At 51.1% G+C, this 26,253-nt stretch overlaps 1 protein-coding gene across 3 annotated transcripts in view; it reads left to right on the top strand.

The window, feature by feature from the left end:
* The window catches only part of ITSN1 (intersectin 1), a 152,995-nt gene that overhangs the window by 19,062 nt on the left and 107,680 nt on the right, over positions 1 to 26,253 (top strand). For all 3 annotated transcript variants that reach the window (XM_054973365.1, XM_054973363.1, XM_054973364.1), the window contains exons 2-4: positions 5,736 to 5,795; positions 12,212 to 12,304; positions 15,382 to 15,445. In XM_054973365.1, coding sequence (XP_054829340.1) covers positions 5,768 to 5,795; positions 12,212 to 12,304; positions 15,382 to 15,445 — 185 coding nt within the window. In that variant the 5' untranslated portion in view covers positions 5,736 to 5,767. The remainder of the gene's footprint in view (positions 1 to 5,735; positions 5,796 to 12,211; positions 12,305 to 15,381; positions 15,446 to 26,253) is intronic.

Here is a 26,253-nt window from a genome sequence, read left to right as displayed (position 1 = left end):
GGGAGGGCAGGAAGGGTTACATCAGGGCTTAGTTCTTGTGGCCCTTACACGCCCAGGGTAATCGCCACTTTGTGGTCAGGAAGCAATTTTCTCTAGGCCAGTTTGGTCAGGGATCCTGGAGGTTTTTTGCCATCTTCTAGGCATGGAGTAGGGGTCACTGGGGGTGTGGGGGGAGGTAGTTGTGAATTTCCTGCATTGTGCAGGGGATTGGGCTAGATGACCCTGGAGATCCCTTCCATGATTATATGAAGTATTTTCTGTATTATTACTTAGTCTGTGGTTTCTTCCGCACTTAAACAGATTGTGTTAGTGGGCAAGAATTGTTCATGTGTAAAGGCATAAATAGCCTTTTTGTACTTAGCCAGACAATGGGGATTCTTGTAGGGCTCTTACTGTACTTCCTATCATCATCCAGGGATTTTTATTAATTGTCATGGCAGTTGATGGATAAGCAACATGGAGAAGGAAATATACTTCCTTGGCTGAATTCTAACAAGCATTGTGCCTGCACCTGTTGGCTGTTTCATGCATGACAAATTCCCTACATGGTATAGGAAGAATAGTATATAAATTATATACAGTAATGTGAGGAACCAGTGTATAAGTCATATAAAGTCAAGTGAAAATTGCTGAAGTGTGTTGGGAAACACAGAGGTCCTCGGTTTCTAGATGTGAACTTCTTGATTGTATCCTGCAACTGCTGTGTGTCAGTAGAATGGAAATCTGAGTTCTGGAGCTTGCTGGTGTTACTCTAGCTGCCTCCTAGCTTGCTGATCTTAAACATCTATCCTAGAATAGACGGACATCTCCTTGGCTCTGCTAACAAACAGCTTTTTGCTGTTTTGAATAAGATTTAATTAAAAGAGAGCTGCTGTAGCATAGTGGATAAGTGGTTGGACTGTGAATCAGCACTCTGCTGGTTCAACTCCCACTAGTGCTATGAGCCACTCCTCACAGTCCCCTCCTCAGCTGTATTGTGGGAATTAATAACACTGACTTCGTTCACCACTATGGGAGGGCAATAATCTGTCCAGAAGGGTGGTACATAAGCACACTGTTGCTGCTGCTGCTGCTATTATTATTATTATTATTAAGTTGTTGTTACTACTACTACTACTACTACTACTACTACTACTACTACTACAACTACTACTGTTAATCTGGTTCCTTAAAATAGGCCTAGCTTTGAAAAATGAGTCAAATGTAGGAAGCAGAAAATGAGAATCAGACTAGTTCAGATGCAAACACTTGAAAGAACTTTGTCATTTATATATCCTGCCTTCTTGGATGTTTGGTTAGTCAAAAGAGACAGAACATTAGTCTGCTTTGGCAGTTGCACTTGAAAGTTTCAAGTAGAAGTCTTTCACATCACCTGCTACCTGATCTTATCTGAATGTACTCATGATTGAACCTGGGATCTTCTGCACGCACAGCAGATGCACTGAGCCAAAGCACTGCCCAGCATAATTAAAAACTCTGTAGCACAACCTCACAGCTAATTTTGTTTCTATATTTTTTGCTTCTCTTTTTGATTTGGCTGCTTTCTGGTTTGCTTCATTCCTTCATATTTTTAAGTTTCTCTGCCAGTGCTGGGTGCTTGTGATGGGTAATCAACGGTCTCATGGAAGTTAGATTTTTATCCTCCTTTTCTTCCCGGAAGTTCAGGGCAATATACATGACATATACATGACATAACTGTCCCTCCCGAGGCTACCTACTGACTTCTATGTTAGTTTCAAACCCATGTTTTCCTGATGCTAGTCCTATACTCGACTATCTAACCAAATCTTCACTGGCTAACACATACATAGTTGGAATTTGCACAATATTTTTCTCTATAGTTCAGTAGGTACTGAAGTGTAAGATTAATAATTTCATCACTATCAACAGGTAACTTTTATACCTAGCGCTTTATAAGTATTACCTTCCTCACAAAGATACAGAAGTAGCAGTTCCCTACTCCTCATGAGCCTGAATCCTGAAGTTAGTGAACTCTCAACTGGCTGTTCACCATGAACTCCTGCCATCCCAGAAAGTATGCCTTGTGGGTTTATAATCTCTCTGTCTGAACCTGTTTGATTATTTTGTAAGATGAATGAGTTTCCAGTTTGCTGGGTACACTGTAGAAATCCTTGGGTTTATTTCAGATCTGAACACTTTGCCAAGTAGCTACTTAGAACTCTCTTGCACTATCTGCAAGGGTTTTTCCTTGTATTTGATTCCAGTCTTCCTTCATTTGCTCATTGATCTTCGTTACAGAGTGTGGCCCTGTGGCAATCAATCCCCAAATAGCACCTCTCCTCCAGGACTCTGAGCCAATCCTTGTGCTTATAGCCTCAGACATATCCAAGTGATTGGCAGCCAGTCAGAGCCCACGGAACTCCACTGCATGGTAGCGAATAGTTTAAAAAGAGGAGGAAAAACTTTTCAGATAAGGGATTCGAGGTACTGGTTAACAGTGTCAGTTTAGCCAGAATTTTTATTTGGGTTTTTAGGTAGGTGGGTAGGCTTGGGGGAGAGAGCTTATTTTTAGGTGATAAATAAGCACCCTGGTAAAAGCCAGATGCACTGTATTTACCTGGGCAGTTTCTAAGAATGTGGGACAGAGATGAAAGGGAAAAACCTACACCTTTGTGGGAACTTAAGTTTTGGTAATCAGGTCCAATAAGCCTGCTAACGGTTAAGACCTAACCTGAGGTAAACTTTCTGAGAAAAAGAAGCAAGAATTTCTCCTCAGTTTTTATTTACTTCAGTTGAAAGCCTTGAGCCTAAAGTACAGATGCCTCAGTGTGTCACCAGTGACATCATTATGTCACCAGAAAGCCCCCCCCCCCAATTCTGGTAAGTCTCCCACCAGTTGCCAGCCTTGTGGAGGCAACCCTATTGGCAACTCTCTCAAATTTGATTCTCTCTGAATGAATAAGAGTTATTCCTAAGTGCTGTTTGTATTAAAGATTTAAAATTTCCAGAAATTTTGAAGCTGTGGAGGGAGGGGGAATCTTTTTTCAGAAAAACAGACATTTTGGGGAAAATGGAAACGTGCAATACTGTCCTATCAAACTTATATTGCTAAAGTAAAATTAGTTTACCATTTGTAACTTACTTAGCATATAAATTTGTGATATTTGACAATTTTATGGAACTAAAAAGTTATAAATGCCATAGTTTTCTACAAAATTGCAAATATTCTCAGTACTTGAGAGAAAATTGCGACCTGATGATCCTATGCTGCCTCAGCATATGTACCTTAGTTCCTGCTGGATGCTGTCTTCTTCCTTCTGTGCTTACTGCTAAGAGAGAGTTTGGTTTTCAATGAAACTTCAAGAGTTTGCCTTTGAGACTTTGGTGCCATTTATGCCTTACTTCTGATCTTTTTTCCCATTCAGCAAGGTAGAGCAATAGGCTACTTGTTACCCAGTCTGTGGGTTTGTGTGTCACAATAGTTTGAGGGAGAGGTAAAAAGGTCAACCACAAGGGAAGAGTCAGGTCAAAAGGATAACAGAATGCAACAGTTAAGAAACAATGAAATCCCTGTGTGTCTCCCCTCCTGATAATTAGGTCTCCTTCTAGGTGTAGAAATGGATTTAAGGAGCTGTATATGTCTACAGGATGTCCACCTTGTCTTTAAAAGCATTTCATTTAGTCTAAAAGAGAAAGTATTTTATAGGGTTTTTAAAGTACTGTCCCAAATTTCCAGATTCTCTGTTTGGAAAAAAGGCCTGGGGGGAATGTTTTTTTCCCTAGGCCTTCATACCTCAGGTTTGTATGTATGTACATGGCTAAAAAAGAATCAATATCATCCTTTATATTCTAACTTATAAAGATAAATCCCCACAGAGCTTACTGAAAAGTAGAGCAATGGAGACAGGCTAATAAGTCTATAATATTTCCGATGGTGACCTCGGAAGGTTTTTTTAACAAATGTACAGGTACTGCATTGCATAAATACTCAATGTAAATGAGCAAGTGATCACTTAAGATAGTTGTGAGACACTGTATGCCTTAGTGTTGTAGTCCAAGGGTCCCTAACCTTTTTTGAGCCTGTGGGCACCATTGGAATTTTAAGAGAGGGTGGACAATGCCACCCCAAAATGACTGCCACAAGAGGTGGAGCTAGACCCCAAATGGCTGCTACAGGAGGCAGAGCATGTGCTCTGTATACCCTTTCCATCGCTTCTGAGATTCTCCAAATTAAGCCTGTATCCATCTGTTTCCAGATCTATCTTTTCTAGTGGATGAGTGTGCCTGCTCTAAAGGCCCACCTTGGGAATAGGAGAAAATTATCAGTGAAAAAATACCTCTGAGCCTGCCACCCCCCAACATTAACCACCTCAATTACATAAAGAATTGGCTGCTAGGGTTACCATCTTTAGTTTGGGAAATTCCTGGTGATTTGGGGCTGGAGCCTGGAGAGGGCAGGGTTTGGGGGGAGGGACCCCAGCAGGATATAATGCTGAATGATCCACCCTCCAAAGCAGCCATTGTCTCCAGGGGAACTAAGCTCTGTCATCTGGAGATCAGCTGTAATTCTGGGAGATCTCCAGGTCTCACCTTCAAACTAGCACCCCAATGCCAGTTCCTAGCTACATTTACCTTCATGCGCACGGGCCATGTCCAAATGTGCCTGGGACCTCCTTGGAAGCCAGTAGAATTTGCTTCCCTGACCAAGGGCCTGCGCTTGCCCTGCATCTAGACATGCAGCCCCTTGCCTTCTTGGAACAAACTTGAATCGGCACCCAAGGCTGAGCCAGGAAGGGACACTTGCCCAGGTGAGACAAGAATGTAGGGAGGCTTCCAGACTGATTCTCTCCTTACTACGGTAGCTGGGTAGGTGCAGGACAAGAGGAGGTATTACTTGGCTGTTGCTAAGACTCTGCTTCTCCAGGGCTGGGGGCTGGAGAGCCGGCTGCCAATGGACAGGCAGCTCCTGACTAGTGAAGCAAGAGCACTCCAGAGGCTGCAGCTGGCTGGGCAGCTGGTGGTTCTGACAATCAGTCCATCATACTGGACTGCTGCTACTGCTGCTGAGCCTTGGCTAGGGCTTGTGAACATGCTGATGTGCAGGCACCTCCAGTCTCTTCTGTCGGGTGGCTCTTCCTCTCCCTGCCTGGCAAAGGCATGTGCCTTTGCCAGCCAAGCCTCCCTGTGCGCACTGATGCCCCCAAAGCTGGCATGGAGTTGAAGGCCTTGCTGGAGCAGTCAGTCCCAGTGTGGGTAAAACCTACTTGATGGTATGCTTCTTCAGGGGAGTCTTCCCGGCCAGCACCAAAGCCACCATGGGTATGGTCAGGGAGAAGGTGGTGGAGACGGAGGGTGAACACATCATGTGCAGCGGGGGAGGGGCTTTTCCCAAGTTGTTCACAGGTGCTGGATGCAATCCACAAGTCGTATGTTTGACATCCTTGGTTTAAATGATGTGGTTGAGCAAGCGCTAGGCTATGATGAGCAAGAACTGGGGCCTTGCTGCAGTTCAGAGAACAATTACAATTTGAATGGGAGTAGTGCTGCAAGCAGCAAAGTGGATAATAGGCATTAATAGTATTTGATTGGTGTTTTGTTAACATTTACCCAACTTTCACATTCAGGGTTTTTTCCTGTATGAATGATACAATAAATGGCCCTATATAATATAACAAATATATACAATGATATAGTTAAGTGGCTTTGAAATAAGTTGTTACTGTTTCTTACATACCTGTTACATACCTATTCCAGTGTACCACTCTTTATTTCAGGCATCAATTAGCAAGTGAAAGGTGATTGAACCATGGCTCAGTTTCCAACAGCTTTTGGGAGTAAGTACCAGGACAGTCTTATACATCTTGGTTAGAATAAATTTTATTTCAGAAAGTGTTTTGTACTAATAGCTTGATTTTAAGAACCAAAAATCTTTATCTTAATAGACAGAGCAATTAGAAAAATGCTTTACAGCTTGTATGAGGTGAAGTATTCCTGGGTTATTGTAAGAAGAAGGGATGGCTGGAGCAAATCCATCAAGAGCCACAGCTTGAGGACCCCATAGATGATCTGTGGGCTAATACACTCATGTCCGACACTGTTGTGGGGTTTATGCCTAAAGTGAGTGAAGACATATCTATCAGTGTGACTCACCTGTCTTCAACAGAGATCTACAAGTTTTGTCTGGGCTTGGTAGCTAGTTTGTGTTTCTAGTAACCTGTGATATTCAGCTTTCTTGCTGGCAACTTTATAACAACATAGCTGTGCCCCTTTCATACCCTCTGTCGAGGGAAATTTTCAGAGGTTACATGGTGGTGGTTCTTCAACAACCCATGATTTTGATGCTGCATCTTGGTGCAGGATGCAACCCAATGGTTATTTTGGAAGAAGTAGTTCTCCCTCTGAGGCGAAGGACATCCTGGGTGCTTTCCCACCATCCTATCAGGGAGGCAGGAAGTTTATTTTTCTTCCCCTTCCTGTAGTGTATGGATGGGAACACCCCCTCAGGGCTCAGTTCTTTTCCTGCCTCCAGGGAGAGCAGATCACTATAGGCTAGCTCTGCTACCTTTTCTAATCTCTTTCCACTAATCTCTACTTTCCTTCTGACTTCTTGCCTTCCCTCCTTTATCTGACTGTCCCTCCTCTCCTACTCTTCTTCTCCCTCTCCCTGATGGCGAGGAAGGAAAGAAGAGAAATGTTTTCAGTGGAGTCATCGGACTCTGAAGAAAGTTTTATGGAAAGGGCGGGCCGTTCCCAAGGAGCTGTCTTACCGATAGCGGGAACAAGCCCAGCCGGCACCGGCATGTCTTCTAAGGCTATGCGGCTCCCCGGCGAGAAGACCACCGGAGAGGAAGAAGCCGAGCCAGAGCCCTCCAGAAAACGGCCCCGTCTGCCACAGAGGGAGCCGAAGAGTCCAGCGCGCCACAGCCGGACGGCCGAGTGCAGCGCAGAAGAGCGGGACTCCATTTTGGCGGCAACAGCAGGCGCGGAGAGCGATTTCCCGCCGAAACAACAGGACGTGCTTCCCAATCTCCCGGTGGGAGATTTGCAGACGAAGCGAATTACGGAACAGCGCAGAGGTAACAATGAGGGTCTGGAGTGCCAAGTAAGTGCTGTCCCTCGTGCGATGCCTCCTGAGTTTGTGTCCTTTTTCAGGCAGACAATGAGGAAGGAAATTCTGGCCCTTTGTAATGCCAGTCCGCCTCAGCCACCACAGGCCCCTAGCCACAGAAGCTCTAATGAGTCACAGGGGGTACAGAGTCGTAGTGGGCCCTGGCCTACCAAGGCAGCAAGGAAGACCCTCTCTAATGGAAACGTAGACAGAACCACAGGGTGGCTGGAAGACGAGCCCTCACCTAGTGAGGACTCTGATATGGGGGATTTCCTTCCTGATGAAGAGGATGAGGAGGAATCCTCGGTCCAGGATCAGCCCAATAGACTATTCCATGCAGAAGATTACCAATATCTTCTAAACAAAACATTGGCTGCATTGGACTTGCAAGAATCCAAGAGGGGGGAGGAGGACGAGCCAACCCCAGGGGGCTCTAAAACAAGACCCAAGGGAAACAAAGAATTTTTTCCTAGGTCAGAAGAGAAAACTAAGGTCTTCCCCTTCCCTGAATATTATGAGTGACAACTCAAAGCAGAATGGGCTACGCCAACTATGTGTAAACATGTCCCTAATGCTGTTAAGAAACTTTACTCTCTCCCCAGATTTGCTAACGAGCTTTTACAGGTGCCAGCCATAGACACACCGGTGGCAGCTCTACAGTCCCAAGGTCTTCTTTCTGAAGATGGCCAAGGGGTCATCAAGGACAGCATAGACAAGAAGGGAGAGAGAGCATTGAAAAGAGTGCACGAGGCGACAGCTATAGCTATCAAGGCCTCAGCCATAGCATCAATGGTGGCTAGAGCTTCAGTGGTATGGATCAGGAGAGTGATCGAGCTATTACCAGAAAATAACAAACACTTACTAGAAGGAGCTAATAGGATATTAAAAGCCAGCACCTTCACTGCCGATGCCACCTTAGATGCACTGTCCTTCTGTTCGAGAGCGATGGCTTCCACTACGGTAGCAAGACGTCTTCTGTGGATCAGAGTGTGGCCAGCGGACATCCAGTCAAAAGTGAACTTGACCTCCTACCCGTATCAAGGAAAAAAGCTGTTTGGAGACCACCTTGATAAGATCCTGGTGGAAACAAAGGACAAAAAGAGAGCTCTACCTAGGTCCTTGAGATGGAACAATAGACGTTCCTTCCAATTTCTATCCTTCAGGACGAGCCACACTCTTCCTAGACCTCGACAGGACACAAAACGATCATGGAGCTTCCAGAGACCCCAAAGCCGCAAGGGGAACTTTGGGAACAGGCCGCACAAGCAGTTAGGAGGCCGTAACTACAGACCTGATGCGGAGGACAAAGGTCAGAAACCCTGACTCGAAGGACGCTCCGGTGGGAGGGAGACTGCTTCTTTTCCAGCAGACCTGGATGCAATCCCAGGCGAATGCCTGGGCCTTGGAAATCGTCTCCTCTAGCTATTTAATAGAGTTTGTCTCTCACCCACTGGAAAGATTTCTGGTCTCTCCACTCAAGAAGGACCCGACCAGATGTGCGATTACAGTCAAAGCCATTCAACATCTTTTCAACAACAGAGCAGTGGAACCAGTCCCTCCGAACGAAAGCGGGACAGGCGTCTACTTGATTTTCTTCACTGTTCCGAAGAGGAACGGCGATTGGAGATCCATACTAGATCTAAAGTATGTGAATCGCTTCATCAAGATCTGACGTTTCAGGATGGAGACACTTCGATCCATCACAGAGGCTCTACGCCAGGGAGATTATATGACATCAATCGACCTGACGGAAGCATATCTCCATGTTCCGATAGCCGTGTCACATCGTTGCTTTCTCAGGTTCTGCGTCGGAGACCTACATTTTCAGTTCCGCGCGATGCCCTTCGGTCTTGCAATGGCTCCAAGGGTCTTTACGAAACTCCTCATCGTTCCAATTGTCAGGCTTCGGGAGAAGGGACTCCAGATTCATCCGTATCTCGACGACATCCTGATCAGATCAGAGTCAAGAGCCTCCTCCATCAAAGACACTCAGATGACAATCCAGTTTCTAGAGAGACACGGGTTCCTCATCAACAGGATCAAGTGTTCTCTGCAACCATCTCAGAGACTGGAGCATCTAGGATTGATCATAGATACGCAAGAAGGCATCTTCAACCGTCCAGAGGAAAAGATAACAGACCAAACGCATGGCTCTAATTGTCATCAAACAACGACGTTCGCTGATCATGGAACTCACCAAACTACTGGGACTCCTCGTGGCCAACTCAGAAGCTGTCTATTGGGGACGTTTTCATTCCAGGCTGCTACAAGCTCTGCTGAGGCCATACCAATTCCAGATAGCACAGAAGCAAGGTGCAGGTACCTCGCGATGTCAAGGACAGTCTCCTGTGGTGGACACGTGGGGACAAACTCAGACAGGGCAAGAGCTTTCTTACCCTTCGATACATGCAAATCTTTATGGACGCCAGCCTGTCCGGTTGGGGAGCAACAATGAACGAAATCCCAGTTCAGGGAACCTGGTCCCTGAACGAACGGACGTTACCAATCAATGTGCTGGAGATGAGAGCTATATACTTGGCTCTGATCCATTTCAACCGCCAGACTCCCCTGTTGCACATACTCATACGCACAGACAACGTGGCAGCAAAAACTTATATCAACAGACAGGGGGGGTCCAAGTCCTCCCGACTCCAGAGAGAAGCGAACAGTATCATCTCCTGGGCGGAGAACCATCTTCTTTTGCTACAGGCGGAACACATAAAGGGTTCCTGCAATGTCCAAGCAGACTGGCTCAGTCGGGAGACATTACACCCGGGAGAATGGTCAATCAACAAGGAGACGTTCACACTCATCACGGCCCATTTCGGCGATCCAATTGTAGATCTGTTTGCGTCTCCCCTAAACCATCAGGTGTCAAGATACTTCACCAGATATTTCCATCAGGAGGTGGAGGGCACAGATGCACTAACATCGATCTGGCCCAGGGGACTCTTATATGCCTTCCCGCCTCTACCAGTACTTCCGAAAGTGCTCCGAAAGATACAGGAGCAAGAAGCCAGCGTGATCCTGGTGGCGCCCTACTGGCCGAGGAGACCCTGGTTTTTGACCCTACTCCTCCTTTCAGAATGCCCTCCATTTCACCTACCAGTGCGACCAGATCTCCTTCACCAGGGACCAATATGGCATCCGAATCTGGAATGGTGGTCCTTGACCGGATGGAGATTGAACGGAGAGCGCTCATCCAGACAGAATACACCTCTCAGGTTGTGAATACTATTCTAGCCTCCAGAAGAATGTCTACTCAAAGAATTTACAACTCCACATGGAAAGCTTACGTACGCTGGTGTCGTCACAAGAAAGTGGAACCGCTTACTCCATCGACAACAGTCATTTTGGGATTCCTCCAGGAGGGTATCGATAGAGGACTAAAACCAGCCACTTTGAGGAAACAAGTGGCTGCCATCAGCTCAATCGTCCCAAGAGTGGGAAAGACACCCATAGTGGCGCACCCTCACATTAGACGGTTTCTTCGGGGAGCAACCCTGTTGAGCCCTCCTGCGGTACATCGTTTCCCGACATGGCGTCTTCACGTGGTTCTTTCAGCGCTCACTAAACATCCATTTGAGCCGATAAAGGACATTTCCCTAAGATGGCTAAAGCTAAAGGCCATCTTCCTTGTAGCAGTTACTTCGGCACGATGTGTATCTGAGTTAGGGGCTCTCTCGGTGAGACCAGACCTGTATATCTTTCATAAAGATAAAGTAGTATTAAGGACAGACCCAACCTTCCTGCCCAAAGCCTTCTCAAGGTTTCATCGGGAACAGGAAATTAATCTCCCATCCTTTTGTCCAGATCCAAAACACCCAAGAGAGCGGGACTGGCATAACTTAGATGTCAGGAGAACGATAAAAACCTACATTATTAGAACAGAACCCATACGAAGGACGGATTCCTTGTTCATTAACATTTCAAACCCTAGGTTGGGACAACACATGCCTCCTTCGGCCATAGCCTGCAGCGTCAAGGCCTGCATCAGGGAGGCATACAAGGCTCTCAAGATGGAAGTCCCGGACGGGATTACTGCCCATTCGGCCAGGAGTGTGGCAACTAATGCGGCCTTAAGAAGAAGCGCCTCTGTGAAAGACATCTGCAAGGCGGCTACGTGGTCGACCTTTATCAAGCATTACCACCTGCACACCTATGCATTGGCTGATGCAGCATTCGGCCAAAGAGTGTTTCAACATATAATAGGAGACGAAGACCTCATCCCACCCTGAATTTCTGGGGACTGCTTTGGGAGCACCCAGGATGTCCTCCACCTCAGAGGGAGAACGGGCCTTTGGACACTTACCGTGAAGGGTCCTTCTCCTCTGAGGTCAGGAGGACATCCTGCCCTCCCAAGGTCTTCGCCCTGACTCTACTTCTACTACTTTCTGTTTACCTGACTGTTTACCTGATGGTTCTAATAGGGTTCTAGTCACCTTGTGTCTTTTCTTACTTATAAAGTTGACTAACAGTTCTTTGTTTTGGAAGTTTTTTCATCTTTTTACTGTTATAGGATAGTTCTATTTAGACAAGGACTGCTGAGGGGAATCTCCCGAAATGAGCCCTGAGGGGGTGTTCCCATCCATACACTACAGGAAGGGGAAGAAAAATAAACTTCCTGCCTCCCCGATAGGATGGTGGGAAAGCACCCAGGATGTCCTCCTGACCTCAGAGGAGAAGGACCCTTCACGGTAAGTGTCCAAAGGCCCGTTTCTGCCTCAATGCTCTGTTGGCAGCCTTTAAAAAAAATAACTTGCTGGTCTTACAACTAGAGTATACTAGAGTTGTTCCTGCTCATTGTTAGAGTAAAATGTATTGCTGCTACTGGTAATGTGGCAGTTGCTGACCCTTCAGCCAGCACACTCTGTTTGTGTTGTTTGTACCTCAGGGCATCACCTGCCTATATGGGCAGATCTACAATGAGGACCTTCACAAAACAGTCTTATCTATAACTCTTGCACAACTGCCAGGCTTTCAGAATGCCTTGGATCTCAAGGAGCTGTCTAAGCTCCTTTCAGGATGGAAGAAATGTTTTCAAATTGGGTTGTGTTGTAGAATATAAACATACTGTGAATATTAGTGATTATTCAGTAATAAAGCTTCCTTTTGTTTTATCAATTTCTTCCCTATAAATAGGCAACCTTGACATCTGGGCAGTAACTGTAGATGAGAGAGCTAAGCATGATCAGCAGTTCCACAGTTTGAAACCAGTGTCTGGATTTATTACTGGTAATGTGTTCTTTTATATAATTTCCATTCCACAGCCATGTAATTTGATGCTTCTCAGGGGAAAACAGTAGATGCGCCAGCCCAGGTCCATGTACCCAAGTGACAACCAACTAGTGTTTTAAGACCTAAGAAGAGGAGAAGAAGTCTAGACATGCATGTAGCCATGCGGTTGCAAAGATACACTTGTCAAAAATGAAAACCTATTGAAATGAGAGAATGAGCTAGTGCGTAGCCCATCACCTCCAGAATTATACCATATGAGGCCGTCAAGGTTCCTGATTTATCATCTCAGGGACAACCCCCCCCCCCAATAAAAAGTGCTTTGAGTCTCCCTCTGGATTTTTTTTTGTCCTTAAGAAAATGGCTTGCTATATTGTATGCACTGAATAAACAATTATTGGCATGTACTCAGAAGGCCAATGTCAATAGCACTTTTTACCTATCTATGTGTGCCTCTTCAGTATTTATTGGAAGGCAAAGAGGCAGAATGTACAGCAGAGTCAGGGAAATAAGCTTCTTTCTAGGCTTATTCACTTATGGCGCATGGGAAAAATTTCATTCTGAGGCTGTTGATTGCCCCACATAAGGGGATCAAATTAAAAACTTTTTTCCATCATGGGGGGATGTCACATCACGACGTTTTCTTGGGATGCCTAGCCCATCACAATTGCCATTGCCTTCCCCAGTCATCTAACCTTTACCCCCAGGAAACTGGGTACTCATTTTACTGACCTCAGAAGGATGGAAGACTGAGTCAACCTTGAGCTGGTTACTTGAACCTGTCTTCTGCCAGCATCAAACTCAGGTTGTGAGTAGGGCTGTGCTATTCGGGTTTCACTTCGCGTAAAGATACCCAAAGCGGACCCGATTCAGCAAGCTTTAGTATTGCTGATCCCGCTTCGGAATACCGAAGCAAAGCATTCGGAAATGCTTCGGAAAGCTTCGGGGCTTGTTTAAAGGGCCGTGCCACTGCTTGCAAGCAGTGGTGGGGCCCTTTAAACATCACCCCCCCACCTCCCCCCCACCTACCTTGCAGTGGCTCCATGCCGGCTCTTCTGCCGCAGCCCTTTGAGGGGCAGGAAGGGCTGGAGGAGGCAGAGAAAGCCTTTCCTGCTCCTCCAATGGCTGCCACGGCATTGGTGCACCACGGCCCTTTGAGGGGCAGGAAGGGCCGGAGGAGGCAGCTCCAGCCTTCCCCACTACCCCACAGGCTCGGGCGGCGGTGCGGTGGCAGAGGAGCCGGCTGGCTCCAGGCTGCACAGCCTTGTGCTGCCGCTGCCACTGTGGCAGCAGTCCACTGCCCAGCTGATAACCCTCCTGCCACCAGGTAAATGGGTGGGGGTTGGAGGGATCTCCCCAGGGTTGGGTGGGGGGTGGAGGGGTCTCCCCAGGGGGATGAGGGGTAGAGGGGTTGCCTCAGGGAGGGTGGTGGGTGGTGGTGGGGAGTTTTCCCCCCTCGCTTCAGTATGCTCCAAATCTTCACAGAGCATACCGAAGCAATTCCGGAAACCCGAAGCCACTTTGGATTTGGGGGTATTCCGAATCGGTCACCCGTGCACAGCCCTAGTCATGAGCAGAGCTTGGGCTGCAGTACTGCAGCTTACCACTCTTCGCCACAGGGCTCCATAAGGTTTCAGTATTGCAGGTTTAGTGGTTTCTTTCCTGGCTTTTAGTTGCTCCTTTTTAGGATTTTAGTCTGGGTTTGCACTTGCATTTCTATTTTATTAATGGTTTTTTTGTTGAGTTTTATTTGTGTTTGTTTTTGTGAACTTCCTTGAACTTTAATTGGGAGATGGTCTAGAAAGAATTTAAACAAACTGGTCTGTACTTCATTTATTTTAATATGGCATCTCCTTAACTAATTATTTGTCCACATGAAGAACTAAAGATTTAGATTTTTTTATTAGATGGCCAGGTAAACTGAAGATTTCTCCTGGAATATAACAAATTTATATGTTCAAATGTTGCCTTATTCTCTGCTACTTTGCATGTTAGCCATACATCTTCGGCTGACAGAAGTTTTGAAATTACATTTGTTTTCTAAAAAGTATGGAAATCTGTGTCATTTATTTGTTGGTTAGTAAAGATATATCCTGTGGAGAAAGTGTTTTGTTTCCTTGCTTTACAAGGCATAATTCCAGTAAATGATAGCCATTAAAATGGACTAGGAAGCAGGAACCATCTGTTTCCCTTTCTTCTGTCAAAGCTGATGTTAATGTAGTGTGCATTTCCTATTGACTAAAGTACAGGTGTTTCGGTTTGTAATCGTGTGTATTTCAGAATCTGAAGAAATGTATCAGTGGTAATAAATTGTTATTAGAATGCTATATTATTGTGACTGTATGGTTTTGTTCTTTCAGCTAGTATAGCATAGTGGCTAAGGTCCAAGCAACATGTTACATTTTACAAGTGATTGCCAGAGAGACTTTGGTGGCTGTAATTTTGTTATAGCAATTTGTTAGAACACTGCAAAGGCCTGACTCTGTTGGTACCATGCTGCAGGGGTAGGAGGGCCTGTCTCCCCATGCCTTGGTACACTGTTTTCCCAATCCAAAAGGGTCCCAGGAGGGTGTTACTTTTCCCCTCAGGGCTTCATGTGCACTGAATGCCTGAATGTGCAGCCCCTCTGCATGGTAAATGAACTCCCTGAGGTGGTTTCAGGCGGGGAAAATAATGCAGGAGAGAAAGGTAGGAGCGCTTCCTCCCTTTGTGCTACAGTTTCCACCAGAATCAGATCCCTGCAGTGTTTCTAAACTGAGTTGCACCAAGAAATTTGCTGCTAGTGTCCTACTGCACATGTTAAACGTAATGTGTAGTTTGGCCCTAAGAAGTTGATCTGTGAACTATCAAGTAACCAATTCATACCTTGCCTTTAGCATGAACACACCTTAGGCATCACTGTCCACTGCCTGCCAGATAGAGGTAATAAAATTGACCTACTTATATGGTTATTGTAAAGATTGTTCAGAAAATGTGTATGGAGCACTTTAACTCTAAAAGCATGATATAACTGCCGATACTTGTTATTATCCAGTTCTTTATGGCTCTTACTGGAAAAATTACCTCCTTCTTTACAGGAGATCAAGCTAGGAACTTTTTTTTCCAGTCTGGATTACCTCAACCAGTTTTAGCACAGATATGGTAAGTTTTTAATTTAATTTTTTTTGAAAATTAACAGTTTGTTGCAGCCAAAACAATAGTTTCTTGTGATGCATTTGTCTTTAAGGTGCCACAAGGCTCTTTGCTACTGTAGAACTGTCAGTGACCTGTAGTCTGCGTAATTCTTTTACTGGCCTCTTTATGGGATTTGTGGCTGGCAAGCCCATAATCCATTAAGAAGCCTCTTATGTGGGCTTACAAATCGAGCTCTGATGCTTCTGAAGACAGTAACCAAATTTAAGTAGGCTTGAGTTTTGCTCTACTCATGCTGAAATTTAGAAAGAAGGGGGACAAGTAATAGACAGTATTATACTTTTCCTTTTGAAACCACAGAATTTACAATTTCTGTGAAATCTGATATCCCTGTTTGTGGTAGAACTAAATATTTTTCATATTGTCAAATCACTTCCTGTCTTTTGCATGTCCATATTTTTGGTTACAGCCATAAATTCTAGTATCACTGACATAGTTTTATGACTGAGAGCATTCCAAGTCTGGAAAGGAATAAAGCAGGCTTCCAAAAATGTTCTAATGTATGGATCTTTGCTTAACAAAAGCTGATGAAAAGGAGTATATTTGTCTTATGGATTTAATGTGACATTTGATTAATGATAGAACATCATTATGTGACACTTGGCAGCAATAACAATACAGGAAATTCCATTACATATTTTTCTTTTAACTATGTGTTCATTTTTGTGTAGCAAATAAATTATCTGATAGATCTCAAATAGAATCAGGATTTTAACGACATCACATTGACTTGCCATCAGTTTCATTCAGATTTTGGTGAAATGAGTTGAAATCTTACAGTTTTAAATTATTTCATTGAATATATTTTTCATGCAGACAGTGTAACAGTAATTTCCCAGATAGGCACTCTTAAATGCTTTCAGGTTATTGGGATAGAGGCAGCTGCTCTGCTCAGCAAAGTTGGGAGACTTCCTCCAATTTAAATGATTCTTCCTCCAATGGAACAGCCTCTTAGGTTGGAGGAAGGCATTAAATGTTGGTGAGCACAGTGGTTGAATCCATTCCAATCTGTTGAATAGTTCGAAAGTTTCAATTTAAAAAATGATTTTAGGGAGGCTGTATCATAGTTATCAAAGGTATTATATGTGCCAGTTTAATTCACTTAAGAATAACCGCTTGATAACCACTGATTCAAATCAAAAATTTCCATTTATTAGATACCTCCTAAATAAAAATTCATACTTACTGCGCAGTCCTATGGCCGGCCCCAACGCCGGCGTGCCTGCACAGATGGAGCAGTGGCGCCGCCAGGCCATATCCTGTTCCAGCAAAGTGCAGCGGCGCCAGCCCTGGCAGCAGCGCAGAGATGCAAATTGGGAGAACCAGAAAGCGTTGTGGGCGGGCCTGATGCGCGGACACCGCCGGGCACAGCCAAAGGGTGCTGTTCCCCACAAGCAGCAGGGGGAGGGGCCAGGATAGGCGCAGCCAATGGGCAGCACGCGATCCCGGCCAGGCCCCAGAGCAGCAGGCAAATCGCGCCCATGCCGGCAGACCACCCCGGCTCGTGCGTTGGGCGGGGCTCGCAGTCGGGAAGGAGAGGGGTGGGCGTGGTCTGAGGAGCCTCTCCCTCATTTGCCCAATGCAGCGCCAAGTCCGTGGCGGCCGCGTCCAGAGAGGTTGGCATGGGACTGCCAGGCGCCCTGCCATGAGGAATCCAGGGCAGCAGCCAGTCCCGGCAGTAGGGAACAGCCACCAAGTCGCGCCGAAGGGGAGGGTTGGCCTGAGGCTGCCACCAAGAGGCAGACACAGCGGGCCTGCCCCCGTCCCCATCCCAAGGCAAAGACCACAGACACCCATTGCACAGAAATCAGTCTTTATTATTATACCATCCCACCTCCCCCAGCAGACGTGAGGAAGGGGAGGCATGTAGGAGAGGGTGGGTGTCGAGGGACCATGGAGAGGCTGGGCTGGGCAGAGCCCATTTGGAAGGACAGGCAGCCAGGGGCCCGTCGACGGCCCGGGCGCTGCCTTGCCAGCCGCCCCCCCGGTCGCCCCCTGCGCCGTCCGGCGCCTGTGCGAGTGCATGGTCAGAAGCAGCTGCCCCTCCACCCAGCCTTCCCGGCTGTGGCGACCAGGTCACGCGGCCAAGCCCCGCTTCGCTGCCCCCGCCCCCCAGGACCCTTCCCCCTTGTCTCCAGCAGCTGTATTACACCCTGGGCTGCAGCCCCGCCTGTCCAGCAGAACACCCCACCCCCCGGAAGGTGGCAGCGGGGCTCATCGGCGAGGCCGGCGGCCAGACCCCCTTGGCCGTCCATGGGCCCGGCCCCTTGCATGCAACTGGGCCCGAGGAAGGGGCGCCTCTGGGGCAGGTGGAGCTGCTGCAGCGGGCGGGGCCGGCGGGTCCAGGATGGTGACGAGGCGCCCGAGCAGGGCTTTGGCACGGGCTTGAGAGGCGCGGAGCCCCTCTCCTACCTCCAGTACCGCGGCCATGAACTCCCACCCTCGGTTGTTCGCCTCCTCCCATGCGGCGTGCACCTCTAGCCGCTCCCTCTCGATCGCCACCCACATCGCGGCCAGTGTCGGGGGAAGCCGCTGGGCAGGGCGGGGGCCGCGAGCCCGTGCGCCTGGAAGGACCCCCTCCATGGGCCCCTCCCTGTCAGAGGCGGAGCCAGGTCCTTCCCGCACACGGCCCATGGCACCCGGGAGTGGGGGGGCTGGAGGGGAGGGGGCTGCAGCCTGGGATGGCTCCTTGAACGGCTCTGTCGACAAGGTGTCCTGAACCAGCGGAGTCCCAGGGCCACCGTCACCCTCCACCGACACAGGGAAGTCGAGCGACTGCAGGAGAGCCGTTCCGGCCGCAGAGGTCCTCCTGGAGGGTGGCAGCTCGCGCAGCTGGGCAATCACATCCCCTTCTATCTCCAGGCGCATGGTCCCTGCCGGAGAGAGACGTGGGTGAGAAGAGGGCCCAGGGAAGGAAGAGCAGTGGCCCGACATGGGCCACCACAGGTCACTGAGCCGGGCCAGGCACACCCATCTCAGCCGCGGGCACAGCCCCCCTCGAGACCAGCTGGCGCCACGAGGGGCCTGGGATGCATGGCCGAGGCCCGTGGCCAAGCCGGTCCCTGGCCCCACCAGCAGCAGGGCCACAGATACATACCATGCTCCGGATCCATGCCCCCCGACGGGCCCGGTTGAGGCTCCTCGTCACTGGCAGCAGGGGCTTGCTGCGGCGGTGGAAGGGCTGCCTGTTCCTGGGACCCGCTCTCTGCCAGGAGGGGCACTGACCCTGCTGCCTCTGCCTCCGCCTGGCTTGGGTCCGGACCCTCAGGGGCTGTGCTTACCCACGGGAGAGGCCCTGTCACACATGCGCCACGATCCATGCTCTCCCTCCCCCCCCTCGCCTCCCTGAATCCACAAATACTAACCGGGCAGGACCTCGACGCCCAGGCCGCCCACCACCGCCTCCGGGATGACCGCTCGCATGACCGCCTCTGGGCCTGGGAGCCCCTCGTCGAGGGCCCGCTCATAAGGAACCCCCTGAGACATGAGGAGGCGCACTCGTTTGCGCGTGGGCCCGAAAGAATCATTCCAGCGCTTCATTGTGGAGTGAGCAGTGCGGGGCGCGTTGCCCACGGCTGAGACCCTCTCAGCTGCCATCTGCCAGAATGCCCGTCGTCAAGACCGGGACGAGGCGCCCCTGTTCGTGCTCAGGGCGACCTCTGCATTCTCCACCACGAGCCCAAAAAGCAGCACTCTCTCAGCCTCCGTCCAGTTTGCCTGGCGCTGGCTCCCGCCGCCACTAGTGCTCACAGCAGACATGGGGGCAGTGCCCGCTGGAATGTCCGGTCCCCGAGATAAGTGGTGGGAATCGGCCACCTAGTCATGTGCCCACCCACCCCCTTGGCAAGATGGAGGAGGGCACAGGGAGTGCAGGACCAGGAAGGGCGGCTGGGGCGGCCCATGCAGCGGACAGAGGACCCGCTCCCGAGCGCCACTCACAACGGGCCGCTGAGACTGGTAGGCCTGCTGCTTCCAGGTGGTGGGGGGGTTCAGGGTGCTTGAACTTAACCTGCGCTCCTTCCAGGCAGGACCCCGGTCATCCCCGCCTGGTGCCTGCCACTGCCGTCGCGGCTCCCAGCCATCCGGACCAGCCACCTCTTGCAGGCCGTGTATGTCCGAGTGGCCCTCAGGCGGCGGCGCCTCAGATGCCGCCGCCGTTTCCAGGCCAGGGTGCCATCCCTGCTCCTGGGTGACATGACTTGCCTGGACCGCTTTCGCCTGGACAGGGCAGCCATACAGGCTGCGAGGAGCTTGCGCCCGCCCTTCAGGGGCAAGCTGCGGCTCCCCGGGGCATCCCCGTCCTCCAGAGGGTCCTGCTGTCCCTCCGCTACCTCGCGACCGGCTCCTTCCAGGGAGTGATGGCTGAGGCCTTGGAGGTCTCCCAATCATCCGCCAGCCGCTGCCTGCATGCCTTCCTGGATGCCCTAGTTGGTCGGATCCGCGAGCACATCCTCTTTCCCACCTCGGAGGCAGAGTTGGCACCCATCTGGGCAGGCTTCTCCTCCTTCGTGGGCTTCCCCAATGTGATTGGCGCAGTCGACTGCACACATGTGGCCATGTGTGCTCCCAGAGAGGAGCCACAGGTCTACAGGAATCGGCACCGGTTCTACAGTATCAACGTCCAGGCGGCCTGTGACCACCAGGGGATCTTCACGGACCTCGTTGCCAAGTTCCTGGGAAGCGTCCACGATGCACAGATCTTCACCACCTCTGGCCTGAACAGGCTCCTGCCATCATGGCCCGAGGGGAGCGGCTGGCTCCTAGGTCAGGAGTTGGAGGGGGAGCCGTGGGGGGACGGGGATGGGAAGGGAGATCCTAATGCCGCCTCCCCGTGCAGGTGACCATGGCTATCCATTGCTGCCCTACCTCCTGACGCCCTACCCTGCGGATGAGCCCGCCGACAGAGCCAACTACAACCAGGCCCACCGGCGCACGAGGATGGTGATCGAACGTGCTTTCAGCCAGCTGAAAATGCGCTTCAGATGTCTCCACCACACGGGCGGCCGCCTGGCCATGCAGCCGTTCACTGTGGCCAAGCTCGTGGCTGCCTGTGTCATGCTGCACAATATCGCCATGCGCCAGCAGCTCCCCTTACCAGCCATGGAGGGCCCCGGCGAGGACCCCTGGCTGCCTCCTGCCAGCCGCCTTTCCCCTGACGCCCCTGAAGAGCCCCAGGAGCATCACCAAGCTGTGCGAGACAGGGTCACGGAGCACCTGTGGCATGCTGCGCGCTGAGGGCCATGCCTGGCCTTGGGGGGCTCGGCCGGCCAGACACTCGCCCTTTGCACCCCCATGGTGTCCCAGGAGGCCCCTCCAAGTGCCCGCTCCCGTGACCCCTGCATGTAGAGAGCATGGGAAAGCCGCCCCGGCCGACAGCCACCGCCCACATGGACACGCTGCACTGGAAGAGCAGTTAGGGAACTGCTCGTTTCCAGGGCCGCATCGGGCACCCAGAGAGCAGCTTGCCAACCCAGCACGCCGGCCTCAGCAGCCAGGAGGGTGAGGGCTAGGTAGCGCGCTGGAGCAGGGGGAGGCAAGTAGCCCCGCCACAGTGTCCCTTTTACAGGACAGGGGCCCAGCTGGGGTCCTAGATGCCTGTGGCTGGGATGGCATATTGGCAGCTGCCTGGCCCTCCACGGGGACAGGCTCCAGCTTCGGCCGCTTCCTGCCAGGCTCCTCCACTGGGTCGCCCTCCGGGTCTTCAACAGGTGGCGGGTAGCGGGGTGGAGACCAGGCGGTGAAGCCCCTCCCAAGTTCCTCCTCATCTGGCGAGGGGCTCCGGGTGGACGCTGCTGTGGAAGCAAGAGGTGGGGGATGGGGGCGTCAGGGCCCCTGTGGGCTCTGGGGCCTCCGTCATGGCCGCAGTCCACCCCACCCCATACGCCCATGCCCCCCCTGTTGTCTAGACTCACATGGTGCCGCTGCTCGGGCCTGCTGGAATGCCCCATGAACCCGGTCCATTGCGGCCATCCACCTGTCATTGATGGTCCCTGCAGAGGGGGGAGGGAGGAAGGGCACCCGTTGGTGGCAGCCCGGCATGTGCTGCAAGCACCTGCAACCTGGGCCTCGACGGAAGCGGCTGGGACGCCTCCGGGCCCTTATGGCCTGCCCTCCGCGACAGCGGAGGAGGCCCCCCAGATGGCGCTGAGGCCCATCTGGCGTAGAGGGACCCCGACTTACTGTGCGCGGGGCCCGCAGCCACCTCCTCTTCCAGGAGGTCATGCACCACCTCGCACAGCGCCGCGTCTAACCACGCTCGCACGAGGCGGGCCTCCTCTGCACGGCCCGGGAAGAGCTCCTCCAGGTAAATTGGGCGCGCTGTCATCGCACCCTCATCTGCCAGGAGGTCATTCCCGGCTGCCTTGGCAATGAGCTGGGCCCCGAGCCTGGCCACCCACTGCTCCCGCCACCCGTCGCCCTCCATGCTGCCAGGACCGCTGTGGGTATTGTGTTTCTGTGCTGCCCACCGAACTACACCGCTCGCCAGCATGACCTTGGAGGGTCTGAGATGTAACAATTCCCTATCTTCTGTCTGGCAGCTGCATAGGCCAGGGATAGGCTCATCAGAGGCCTCCCGGCTTGGACCTGTGGGTTGGAGGGGAGGGGGCCGCGGTGGTTGGCTTCCTATGGCCCCAGGGCCCTCGTCCCTTTCGAGGATGCTGCGCTGCTGAGGTGCATCCTTGCCACATGCCAACCCTTGGGCCTCGCCCTATGGTGCGCTGCGGGTCGGGGAATAAAGCTTATCTGCCCATAGACCCATGTCTGCCTGCAATAATTCGGAGATCTGCCGGCCATATCCTGTTCTGGCACCATGAGCCCATGACCAGGCCCGCGCTGACAGCGCATCCCTTCCAAAAGGGAGGGGGGGAAGAGAAGGATGCACAAGGACTGGCCAGGGGCCGCTCTGGCATGTCTTCCATATCGCCCTGACGCACCTGCCCTGCCTGGCATGCCGCCCTGAGCTGGGGTGCTCGCGCAACTTGCCATTGGGGGGCCCTCCCGGGGTCTGGGGTGGCCACTCAGCCTCCATGGCCCGGGCGGGGGGGGGGGAAGCACTGTGGCAGCCAGCCGGGGGACCTCGGGCGCCTGCGTTTCGGCCACTTTGCGCGGGTGCTGTACTCCTCCACTGCCCCTGTGGGCGGGGCCAGCGGCCTCCCCTGCAGGATTGGTGGGGCTGTCAGCCTAGGAGTGTGTCCCACCCCCCCGCAAGGCAACGCAAGCGACCACAGATGCTGAAAGCAGGAGACGGCGCCGGGCCAGGGCGGAGCCACGCGCAGCCTCGGACACACCCCACCCCACCCAACAACCATGGCATGTTGGCGTGGGAGGCTGGCAACTGCCCCGCAGGATTGGATGCAAGGCGAGGCGCCGCGGGGCGGAGGGTGTTGGAATGGCCAATGGGGCTGCCACAGGCACCCGAGGGGCCGTACCCGCTCTGGGGGGAGGCCGCTTATGGGACTGTGTTGCTGTGGCTGCAACGGGAGCGACCCTCCTCGGGCGCGCGGGACCTCCTGCCGGGATATGGCATCCGCCTGCCTCTACCCTAGTTTCTTTGCTGATGGGGCTAGGGCTTGGGAGAGCGGACCGTTTCCCCTGCCATCTCCCGCCCCCCTGCAGCAGCACCCCTGGCAACCCTCTCCCTGGCTTATCAGGTGCCAGCTGCTCGCCCTACCAGGGATTGATCGCCCTAGGTGGCTCCCCCCTCCCCGCTGACATGCCCTGCCCCAACCCTCTTCCTGACGTTACTGTGAGGGGAGGGGGGGCGAGGAGGCAGAACGGGGTCTGTCAGATACATTTGTGGCGATGTGCAGGTTGAGATATGTGACGGGAGTGTTGGGGGAGCGGCAGAGGACGAAGTCAGGCTCGCAGACACAGAAGGTAGTTGTTTTACAACTCGTTTTATTGCACTGGAACAAGTGGGCTTGTTTTTAGGCTAGCAAGAGAGCCGGGGAATTCTTCACAGCCCTCCTTCCCGCTCGGTGGGGCGGGGCTGAGATGCAGGCCGCGGCGCGAAAGTGCTTCCTGGGCTGCAGCCAACCCTCCATCAGAGATGTTTGGGGAGGGCAGGATGCGGGGGAGCAGCCCTGCCCTGGACGTGCCTGTGGGGGAAAAAGACACATGTGGGCTTTGCCTCGTTCCACTGGCGAGGCAAGCCCCACACTCCGCCATCCGGGAGGATGCACATAGTCGAGGGCAGCAGTGACCAGCTGATGCATGACGGTCTGGCGAGGATGCACTCGGCCATGGCAAGCCTTTACCTTTAAGGGAAGGAATGAGCTGGTCATAACAAACACCTGGTCGCATGTGGTTTTCAGGGCGCTTCCCTCTGAGGCGGCCAGGGGCGGCCATGGTCGCCCCCCACCCCTGCTGGGCCTCACCCGAAGCGGCAAGTGAGCGGGTGGGGTCAGGTGAATGGGCGGTTTGCACTAATCTGCGGAACGGGTCCCCCCTCCCCTACCTCCTCCTCACCTGTCAGCGCTCTATCAGTCAACACCAGGCGGGAATACCAGAGTCAGGGTACCTGCAAGGAAATGGAAGAGGCTGCTGTAAGTTCGCCAAGTGTCACTCCCTTCTCTCACGGAAGGGTTAATTTGTTTGTGCTTAGTTAGAAGCAACTAGCTTGCATGAGCCCAGTTAGATGTTGAGTTGTTCTTCCTGTCGGGGTAAAAAGGGGGTTAGCCAGACATTTGCACTTCTTCCCTTTTACGGGAAGTGCCCCCACTTTTTCACAAAGTCCCCCGAGTGCATTCTGTGCCTGCCACCGTGAATGCCCTCACCCCCGTTCGGTGTTCAAAGGGGCAACGCCACGCAGCACACGGACAGAGCCTCCGGCGACGTGCTCACTTACCTGAGGGTTTTGGGCGGTGCTGGCCGGATGTTTTGTAGGGCCCGGTCGCAGGTGATTGGGTGCGGAGAGGGGGGCTCGTCCCCCTCACGCTGATTGGTCCCCAGGATAGTTCTCATCCTATGCTCCTTCGGGCCATGGAGGCGGGGCTGAGCGCTCAGAGAGGGGGCCGGTTTTTCGCCGTTCCATGAGCGCCTATGGGCTACGACTTCTTTTTCCGTGGCGTAGCTTTTTTGCGCCGCTGGGGGCATTCCCGCTTCTGGAGGGACTTAGGGAGCAGACTAACTCCGACCCCGCCCTGTTCCCCGCCCCCCCCCTGCGCCAGCGTGGGGCTCTACGCCACTCCTCCTCCGCCGCCCGGGCACCTGTGGCTTGCGCCGGTGCCGACCCGCTGGCAGGCCAACGCCGCGTCCCAGCGCGGGCGGAGGGCGACTTACGCGGGCGTAAAGCCCAGATACGCCATCGCAAGCCTTAGTTCGGTTCCTATTCAGTTTCCCCGCCCCTCTTAGGATTGGGCTGTAATTGTGGCAAAAGTAAAACATTCTGATTTTAAACTGTATAGAGCCTTTATGTACCCTTATGAGATACATAATAAGTTGTTTATGTTTAACTGCACATTTCACCATTTTAGAAAACTGTATAATGCTTATTTTTAGATATCAGTGCTTATAACTTCAAATAGGATCTGTCTTACTATTTGTAGCCAGCCATAACAGGTTTTTTGAAGAGATGTATTGGTTAGAATCAGCAGTAAAAGTGTTTCTTTTTTCCACTGCTCCTTTTTTTTCTTCCTCTTCTGTTTTATGACTGCTTTATAATTGCTCTGTGTAATGATTTTAAGTAAATGGGTGCATGTGTCTTTAAATGCTTGGTTTGAGCTAGGTGAAGAGTGGGGGTGAAAGAGGGAAGAGTGAGTGATACGATTGGTTGATGACTGAGAGTGAGGGCAGAGTGAATGCAGTTTAGACTGACAGTGCAAAGAGAAAAGTTTGAGTCAGAAGAAAGCAGGCTAGCTGTGTGCTGCCTGAGAATTTTTAAGCATTTCTGTGAGACAAATATTGAGTTAGAGAAAGAGGCTAACTGTGTGTGAAGCCTTAGAAGAGATCGGTGTGAATGAGTTTATAGGAAGTAACTTTAAGAACTAAGAACTACTTTTATGAAACCAATACGCTTCTTGAAAAATAAACTTTTATTTTGTTTTGTTATATCCCAGTGTAGCTGTCATTGCTATATCCCATTCATATCCTCAGGGCCACATAGAACCACGAAGGAGCCTGATGCTTAAACACGTTACCAAAGGGGAAATTTGAATAAAATATTTTGGAATAATATATTCCTGGTGGCAGCAAACTACCCAGAGGGTGTAAAGGAAAGATTAAAAGAAAAATCTACTCAAAGAAAGTATAGGTCATAACACTCTGCCCCACCAAAAAGTAAATTCATCCAGAAACATGCACTGGCCCTGGTTACATGACTAGGGGTGTGCAGGAGGGGGTTGATTCGGGTTTCCCGCTTCGGGTTTACCTGAAGTGGGAAAAATTTCGGAAATACCTTAATTCCGAAGTGGCTCTGCTTTGGGTATTTTTACCCGGCTCTGCTTTGGGTATTTTTACCCGAAGCGAATACCGAAGTACACAGTCCTATACATGACAGATTATTGTTCTTTGGCTATTAGGTACATTCAGAAATATTTATTGTTATATTACTGACCCAGTTGCAGAGATCAAGGTAGTTCCTAAGGCATAAAATAGGTGTGTAAGTTCAGTCAGATGGATCAGTGGAAGATACCTGGGGTATTGAGATGGAAGCAGCTGCTCTGCTCAGCAAAGTTGGGAGACTTCCTCCAATTTGAATTATTCTTCCTCCAATGGAACAGCAGGATGATTTTACTTCTTAAATTGATACTAAGAAG

This window comes from Eublepharis macularius, chromosome 3 (genome assembly GCF_028583425.1).
Source record: "Eublepharis macularius isolate TG4126 chromosome 3, MPM_Emac_v1.0, whole genome shotgun sequence".
NCBI lineage: Eukaryota > Metazoa > Chordata > Lepidosauria > Squamata > Eublepharidae > Eublepharis > Eublepharis macularius.
The sequence above is the reverse complement of the archived record's forward strand: the minus strand, read 5'-3'. Positions and strand labels throughout refer to the sequence as shown.